This window comes from Osmia bicornis, chromosome 10, assembly GCF_907164935.1.
Source record: "Osmia bicornis bicornis chromosome 10, iOsmBic2.1, whole genome shotgun sequence".
Classification (NCBI taxonomy): domain Eukaryota; kingdom Metazoa; phylum Arthropoda; class Insecta; order Hymenoptera; family Megachilidae; genus Osmia; species Osmia bicornis.
Window position 1 is genome coordinate 9,046,394 of NC_060225.1, and position 9,545 is coordinate 9,055,938.

The following is a 9,545-nucleotide window of genomic DNA, read 5'->3' on the forward strand; positions in this document are numbered from 1 at the left end:
GAAGAAAGGAAATAAAAATTGTAAAGAAATACCAAGGTGTGTAAAGAGTGGACGATACAATACATCATAGGAATTTAACGACCGGTTTTCACTGCAAACGCATCTTTTCAGACTGACACCGTGCAGACACGGCCTCCGAGGCTCGTTCCTCTCGCACCCTGTTATTTCAACGATTTTCCTCCTCGTTAAGACGGGGGGCGGCTCGTTAACGCGGGCATATAATTACACTCGATAATAATAACAGCGTATCGATTGGAGCGTGTATTCTCGATCCTTATTAAACTTGATCGTTTCATCAGGACTGTTCGCGCATACAAAGAATGTGGCATCGAGTTTTGCCTCGGGATTATCTATGATTTCGATGAAGAACGTCTAATAATCAAATGCTAACATATCTGAATAACAATTCGAATGATTTGAAACAAGGACGATACGAGTATTTCTTCGACGCCTCCTTTTAATCCTTTCGCGTTACCTATCTCCTTAATTTCTTAAGCGTTAGAAAATTTTTGTGGAATTAAGCAGGTCGATGGGCGAGGTGGTGGCGAGGGGGATGGAATAACTTGGCGTCCATGTTACCTCCCCGTTTCCCCTCGAGACCAGATTATGGTCTCGCTGCGAAATCTGAGACCAAACGTCGACCGCATGGGATTATCCTTCCATAACGTCAGCCAAGCTAGGCCATAACACGGCATTGCCACATCTTGCCGGATAAAATGTAAGAACGTCGATGTTGTCGGTGAAACGAGAAGAGATCGACGCCGTGGAAATAAGTAAAGCGATCGTACGATGCGATCGCGATCGTCAAGAGGACGTTTTAACGCGTAATCCATGCCATTCGATATCTTCGCGACGAAGCGTCGATTGCCTTCGTTTATGCCTTCCGGATTTTCAATGGAAAATTCATCGTCCTCTTTGCCCTTTCGATGCATTATTATTATTATCAATGATAGAGTTGACATCCAAATATCAAGTGAACGAGAATAATTTTCAAGATCGTTAAAGAGGAGAGAGGTTCAGTAGACCCATCTTATAATCTAATAGCACGTAACCAATCGCCACAGCTTCTCGGCATACTTGCGATCATGTACGAGATGCGTAATTAATAGCTTCGAGACTTATAAATTATTGACGATGAAACGCAGTGAATTAATGTACATATTAAACAGCTTTTGTCCGGCCAAGAGCAGCAAATCCCGTTTACATCCGCCACCACGATAACTTCGATCTCGTTGAAACAACCGTCTTCAAACCGAATATTATAATTAATATATAAATAAAGAAAATTGAATTTCTAGTACGTTAACACGCGATGCTATTCTTTCCTTAAAATTCAAATCACACGACTGTAGAAAATTATCATGGAATATTTCATTCCAGAAAATATAAAAAACACACTGGCACACGTGTTAGTTAAAACAAGAATTTCATTAAATATGTCAGTATTCAACTAAACTACAAAATAAACTCTATAAAATCGTGCTTCACAAAAAAAATCTATTAATGACTAATTATACTATCAGGGTCTCGTCTGTACCTAATCAATATTCTCTACCTAATTAACGAAATAAGTGCTTAAGCTTGTACTACCTGTTTTTTCTTTTTAATTGATATCGTTCTGATGCGAAGAATTATTACGTTAATTACGAACAAAGAGAATATTAAAAATGTACCGTTATCGTTCGCATTAGAACGCGTCGATATTTTTCTCTAATTTCTAAACGCGCTTGTGTGAAAGAGAGTAAAGCGGGTGAATGGGAAAACTAAAGAAAAAACTCATGCAAATGAGAGACCACGTCCAACAGTTGTCCTCGTTCTAGAAAGGTAGATGAAGATTCAGGAAAAACGATGATCCTCGTATTAGATCATTCGAGTGTTTGGAGACAGGGAGAAGATGCAAAACAAAGAAAAGAAAAAAGAAAAAAAAAGGTATGAGCTGTCGTTTGTCACTTACCCTTCAGTGAGGATGTTATCATAGGATCACCTGAAAACGATACAAGTACAGTATTGCGTGAACGTCATGTATGAAAATGAAAAAGAGAGAAAGAAACAGAGAAAGAGAGAGAAAGAAAAAGAGTGCAAAAATCATTCGTGATCATCGTAAAAACAATTCGATTGACGAGAGTTAAATTATCAGGCTGTAGAAAATGAAAGATCAAAGAAAGAGAGGATGGAAAAGTGCTCGTTACCTATCAACGAAACTATCATTTTTTATTTTTCTTATTTCATTATAGTACACTCGCGATCGAATAAAGCTTTCCCAGGAAAAACGGTGATCTCCTGGGAACAGCCCATCCTTCCCCTTCGGCGTCCGCGGGCCGAATGACAACCCAGGGAAGGGTGCCTCGTATATATAGGCCTGTGGCGGACCAAACGTTCGCGCGGGAAAATTTGAACTGATCAAAAAGAAAAATAATTAAATCTTCCTCCGTCTGTTCCTAACAATTCCTATCTACCCAAAAATGAAAACTAAATAAAAAAACAAAGAAATGGAGTGCACGTAGGTGGTAATTTTAATATGCCCAGTCGAATCAAAGTATGAAAGAGAGCAAAAGCACAGAGGACCTCGGTCGTTGGGTGCGTGGGCCCGGTATGGCGAAGCAGGGAGGGTCTTTGGGCCGAGATCCTCAGCCTGAGGTCAGGGATCAGCTTGTGCCATAGAATAAAAAAAAAAGAACCGAGAAAATGTTCCTCCCGCGAGAGATAGGGTATCTTCTCGCATAATACGCAAGTGGGAGGCACGCTTAGTGTCCCATCTCTGTTCAACTTGTTGCTGGCTCCTTTAGCCTGGACCTCCTCCACTTTTATTGGGCTTTGTTTCACTTCGACCTCGCCGCTATGCATAATTCGTCCCGCTCTTCACTTAACCCATTCAATTATTATTATTATGACTAAGGTAAGATTCTGGCTTTATAAACGGTATCTAAAACTGGTGCACTCGGTGTTTTATTTTTGCTGTAAGCTTCTTATATTGATGAAATCATTCTGTAGCTTCCGTCATGGAAAACTCCCAACTAATTAGACTAGGAAAATTACAGCAGAAAATTATACACGAGTTGAAATTATTTCAGACAGAATTTCCAAGTGTCTTGTGAAGTGAAACATTTAAAACAAAACGCGACGAATAAACAAAGGGAAACAGCAACATAATGACCATCAAAAGAACCACCAAATGATTATTATTTAGAATCGAGTGATTAGAGAGAATGACATTGGCAGAAGCCGGTATATCCAAGCAAAAGCGTAAATCTATTCAGTGTCAGGATGCAATTACAGTGCCTGGCAACATGGCAAATATTTCGCGTTTAATCGTAAATATGAATTATCCTACGTTTCCCACCTTTGCAACCAGCTTCCAATAAATGACTGTGCTTTCAATGTTCGCTCACGATGATTATTATCATTTACCTAGCGAAGGGTATTTTAATATAATTGAACATAGAAGAAGATTTCTGCATTTATGATTCATTATTCCTTAAAATTATTATTATTATTCAATAATACTTGCGAGGTGAATTTGAAAAAATTCGAAAATGTTTTAAAGCAATCGTTTCGAAAATAAGCCAACCTGGCCGGAATAATAATTTGAGACGAATTAGCGAATCTAATCGAACGGGTCGGTCAAAGCCGACCGGATGATCTTCATAAATATGTAACAAGGTAAAAGGCATGAATGTTGAACACGGTATTCCGGATTAAAGGTCGTTGTTCGAGGAAAATCGCGGTTCCACTCTTCTGGCCAGGCTACGTCCACCGAGAAGCTGCATCGGTGCGTGCATCAGCTTGCATCTGCTTGCATCTCCAAGCAGATGCACATGCGAGCCGTGCCGGAACGTGTGGGCCGAGCTGATCTTCCGGCGGATTTCGCGCGATGACTCACCAGGCTCTCTTTCCATAAATCGTTCATTATTCGCCGAACAACTTGAAAATTCGCTAATCGTCTTATAGAATGGTGGGGCGCGAAATAATTTTCGAATTAGCAAAAAATTGCCTGCGAATTCGGTTTCGCTAATTGCGAGAAAATTGGCGGAAATAGAAACGACGGGATCGACGTCGAAACAGAAAAACGCAATAACAATTTCGCAAATAGGTGGGAGTAAAACTAGGAGGAAATCGATTATTCCGGCATCCTACACGATCGTCCGCTTAGAAATAAACACCGACCGGTCGCTTTTATCCTGAAACGCTGCATTATCCTCGGCAACGAGACGGAACGCGTCCTTGAGCGATGCAAACAGCCAGGATCCTCTCCTCGATTGATTACGATGCGACACGTTCGCGAGGGAAACCATCTAGCAGGATCTTTCGAAGATCCGAAGAATATTGTTTCACCGTAGGTGGAACAAAAGCTGGAACTAATCGAGCCGATGAATTTTTAAGCAATTTCCGCAGGAATTTATGCGATCGAAGGTTCGCGTGTCCTGCGACACGGACGCGAAGCTACACGAGAGGCGGACGACTTCCGGCGCTATGGGAATTTTCCATATTTTTTTTTTTTTTTTTCTCTTGCTCGCTCAAGGTTCTAGTCAACATCCTGTCTCCATTTTTCAACGGCTTTGTTGCGCGTTTAACGATGGACAATGGCGTTGACGTAAATTGATACCATTATACGGTTAATCCTTTAAATCCTTATTATTTGCGCTATGGAAATATTGAATTGAAAATTTGCTATTTTCTATCCAAGAGATGGTAAAAGATTCGGCTGCGATTTGAATAAGAGATCGGTAGGAAACTATAAAGGAGAAAGAGGAGAAAATGGCAAACGATTAGATACGGTTTTCGTGTACCGCCACTCCGCGTGATGGACGTTGCTGTTTATTTCAACGACAGGATTATCGCGAATTTCCATAGGAGAAAAATAATAGAATGCATGCAAGTGAAACGGATTCGGTAACACCGTCCACCTTGCCCCGCTACTGTCTTCTGATTATTCAGAATTGCGAACAACGCGTTCTCTGTTGCGAATAATCTCCAACTGGAGCAATAATAGAATTACAAAACGCGACAATTTCAATCTCCCTTTCTTAAAATCTCCTAAACATTGGACCTATTTTGGATACTCTAAATGTACATTCAAACCGCTGTTCGTTCCATATAATCCTCCATTGTTTCAATGCCTCATTGAAACGAATTTAACCCTTTAACTGTGGATACTTTTAGCAGAGACGATTATATTCTAATTTTAAATTGTATAACTGAAGTGATATTCTATTTTAGAAGAATTCTTTTATTGTATTTGTAGTCGCGATTTGAAGTTAAAGGGTTAATATTCCGAAACAAACGCAACACTTTTAGAATAGCAAAAGGTTTAACCAAACGAACCGTCCTATCGATGGATGATCAAAGAACAACGTCGAGAGGCCGTCGGCAAACGAGCTGACTACACGATAATCATTATAATCAGATGCAATCTCGTAGAAAATGATCACCGTAACCGATAATGAGCCGCTTCCTCTCGCGTTGCTAGAACTCCAGAAGTAACAAACTATGTTTCAGAAACTTCATCCTTCTTAGATGTCTAAAACCTAGTTTAGATTCGAATTTATTTATTGTATTTAAATTAAATTAAATTGAGGAAATAACACTGTATTTGGTTTTAAGACCTGCTTTCCTGACGGATTCTTGGTACCTATAGGGAAGCATAGACGGAAGGAAATGATTTCAAAGTCTCTAATTTGGATCTCGAAGAAGATTAGAAGATTCAAAAATGGATCAGAGAAACGATAGAGGCGTCGCGACGACGCGACTGAAGAGAAACGGAATTCTCGTGGAAAACTGTTTTGCGTAAGCACCCAATCTATAAGACAAAAATGTCCTGGACGAAAAGGACGATCAACCGAGGCAAATTCACCCTGTCTGAAAGACTGTCACCGGGGGATGAAGAACAAGTCCCGACGCAACCGTCGTTCAAACGGACGCTGAATTATTCATGGGAAATCTGTTGCTTTTATTCGACCGGATCTGTCGTCGTTTTTCTACTACCAACTTCTCTTCTATTTTATTATAAATTTATAATACTAATCGCTATTCTTGGTGGTACCAAGAGATTTCCATGGAAGAAACGCGATTCCCCTGGTATATTTTAATCAAGATGATGTATCCACGAAAAAAAAAAACCTAAACCATCCAACGTTATTAACCATTTGGTGATTGACGTTGCGTGATGATCGACCGGTTACATAATTCCGCGTTCAATTCTCCAGGGTTGCGGCTAAGATTTCGGATAATAGATATATCCGGAAGCCAAGGACAATATTAATCGTAAAGTTTAATCAATTTGCCCAGATAAAAAAGAAACGTCGAATTGATTTGCAGAAATGCTGTGTCGGATACCTGGTCGTTCGTAAGGCGAGCCTCTTCTAAGTGTCGCCTGTCCTCTGACAGGATGGAATTGTTGTTGCTGTTGCTGTTGTTGATGCAAGGGTGGCGTTTGAGACGGTTGTAGCTGTAGATGATACTGCTGAGATGTCGAATAGTGGGCGGACGCGTTTGCGGTGGACGCCGCCAACGATTGTTGCTGATACTGGTTCAGATGATTCGGATGAGGGAAATGAGGATGGGAATGAGCGTGCGGTTGAGGCGGTGGATGAGAATGGGAATGAGGATGAGAATAAGGGCCACACCAGGTATAATATTGCTGCCAGGAAGCAGCGACATCCACGTTCGCCATTCCATCTCCTTCTTCGCTCCCCATTCGGACCAGGAGCAATGAATATTTTTTATCTTCTCACTTCTTCTTAATTAACACCAGGATCGAGTATGTTTTCTGTTCGTTCACAAAGTCCTTCACTCGGCGACGATCGAAACTCGAACGCGGTCAAATTTCACTGATCAAACTCATGGTGGATCACTTTGATATTTTCATCCAACTGTACAAAAATCGATTGCGATATAAATTCGAGCCAGTTTTTCGAGGAATACTTTAGACTTTCTCACAATCACACGACTGGAACCTGGAAAAATCTATCCGAGCACCGTCACGTGGATTTTCGCGACGGATGAAAGAACTTTGAATCGAGCTGACGGATGATTGTAGGATATTATGTCGCTTTTAATTGACGGAATGAAACGCGTTCTCGAGAAACGAGCACGGCACGCGAGTCACCAAGGACCCCTGCACGCGAACATCTCGTGATTTTCTCTACCGATCCCTAAAGATATTTCATTTTTCCAAAAAAAAGTCTCCACAACCACTGATCAATTAATCAATCAATAATTTCTCCGATAAAAAAATTTAAAAACCCACCATTTTAACAAACCACTCTATAGTACCCAATTTCCAATTGAAAAAAAAAGGTGTTAAACATTCACTCAACGATTGCTCCTCGAAAATGCTCACCGTGTAATTACCTGCACAACACCCGAACAACTTCCTATCGCGTATGTATGATCGTATACGAATCTATACGACTGCACATATACGTATGCGTATATAGATCACGATATATGCACATGGTGATCACTGTGTACATGTAAGTAGAAAAGAACCCTTTCATTCTTGGACGACGAAGAAAATAATCGAAAGTAAGAGGCTTCTCGTAAGTGGTAAGAAAACGAACGGGAAACGGAAGTCGATCGAGTTGCTTGGAGAACGGGTGAAAGATGTCGCACGACGCGTACAGCCCGAAGAGGCTCGAGGATGACTGAGAGGAACAGGTTCCTCTCCTCCTCCGCCTCGAGCAAAAGAGGGTTGAAAGCACGAGGCTGGACGAGTGAGAAACGGATCCGGACACCGGGGGAGGATATGTTCGGGTCCACGTGCACCAGCAGGCACGTTCCTCGGTCACGTGTACCGTTTACACCCCACCCGGCAAACTCTCCGTTCCACTTTATTTCAACCACCGCGACAAAAGCATGAAATTCGATACGACAAACGCGGAAAATAACTACGATTAATAATCGAACCGACATATCTACGATACTTTTAATCAATTTCATAGCAAAAGGGTGTAGAAATGAATTTTTCTTTTACCTCGTTAGAGAATCGATGGTGAAAGTTTAATTAGCGATTCACTTTTCACCGATGAATAATGCATTCGAAAATTAATCATTCACTAATTGATACTCCAATTCGAGGAGGTGACGACCGCTTTTAATGGGACGTTCGATTGTTCCCAGTGCGGATGGGGATCGAATCGATATAAATCTTTGGTATAATAATAAAAGACCAAATTGCAATTAGCAGAGAATTTTCGAACAACCTAAGTCTTTCCAGAGAAAATAAAATTAGGTTCCTAAGCCAATAACCGTGTTTCAACTAAAACGGCATGTTTTATTAATGTCCCGGCGAATGTAGAGAGAAAAAATGGATGGCTGCGTAACGCGTCCCGGCGCAATGTTCTTTGTAAAAGCATACATAAATCGGACCCGGTCTCAATGATCCGTTCGCGAGATCGTTTCGATATGCGACAGTTTGTCGTCGAACGTGTCGCGTTGCCCCAGGTCGGGTCAATTCGAGTCAACGTACTCCTTAGATCGATGCCTTTCTATCTCCTACGATTCTCCTATTTTTATATCATGAAATCTGATTAATCACCAGGCATTAGGTGTAAAAGAGACCGCGAGTGAAGCGTTCGTTCGGTGATGGAAAGTTTCCTATCCGGAAGTGGAGCGCGATTCGTCGGAGGATGAAAGGGTTGTATCCTCTGACGCGAGCGCAATTTATATTTTAATCGAGACGCGCGGGAGAGGAAGAGGGCTTTATCTGTCGAATGCCAGGCATCTGGCCCATCTGAGCAAGGAAAAAGGAGGTGAAAAAAGGGTAGAAAACAAAGGCTCTCGATGGCTTGTTTTACGTTCGTGTGTAGATAGATCGAATGGTGAAGGTGGTTGGTAGAGAGGAAACGATCTCTGCTCGTGTGTAGACAGCGTTTTGCCTTCGGTTTAAATATGGAGATCGATCGGCCGGAAAATACAAGGGGTGCATGGGACGTTCATCAATGTCCTCGACTTGTCTGCGATTGACTGGCAAAATCGTACGATGGAAGGATGTTCCGCGATATAATAACCCCCTTCGACCATTTAATCATGCCAGACTGACCAATCTCGACAGATTTTCCCTACCTTGTCGAATTAATTACGTCTCTGGAAATCATACGATTCGCTGGACGTTCGATTAATTAAAAAGCCCCTTTTCATTTTGGTCCACGGAAATAAACCTTCGCCGATTTATATGAAGCGTCTTCGAATAAAACCACGTGTCGCGATAATTATAGAATATCTACGTCCTAAGACGACACCGGGAAACCGCCTCCGGTTGGCCAATGTGACCAGAAATGAAAAACTAACGTCTAATCATTTACTAACGAATTACCACCCCCTTTTCAAGATAATCTTCGTTTGCATTGCATTGAAATTACTGTTGCTTTAAAATAACAACCTTCCTTCTCGGACGATCAATTACCAAGCGATTGCTTGTATTCACCACCTGCACAAGCTCACCGTTAATTAATGATCGACTCGATACGGTGTTGTAACGAACAGCAAAATTTTTTCTTTTAAAAATATGAAGGAAATACACCTTCGATTTATTGTATTCGCCCTTT

The 9,545-nt window shown here is 41.3% G+C and overlaps 1 protein-coding gene across 4 annotated transcripts in view; it reads right to left on the reverse strand.

Moving 5' to 3' along the window:
- LOC114880658 (thyrotroph embryonic factor) overlaps nt 1-6,891 on the reverse strand; it is a 37,356-nt gene extending 30,465 nt beyond the window's left edge. The window contains exons 1-2 of one of the 4 annotated variants that reach the window (XM_029196917.2): nt 6,334-6,881; nt 1,955-1,984 (exon numbers count right to left, since the gene is read on the reverse strand). In XM_029196917.2, the coding sequence (XP_029052750.2) occupies nt 1,955-1,984; nt 6,334-6,694 (391 nt within the window). In that variant the 5' untranslated portion in view covers nt 6,695-6,881. Of the gene's footprint in view, nt 1-1,954; nt 1,985-6,333 lie in introns of all 4 variants that reach the window. The other 3 variants (XM_029196913.2, XM_029196911.2, XM_029196912.2) reach the window with 3 other exon arrangements.
- Nucleotides 6,892-9,545: the final 2,654 nt, after the last annotated feature.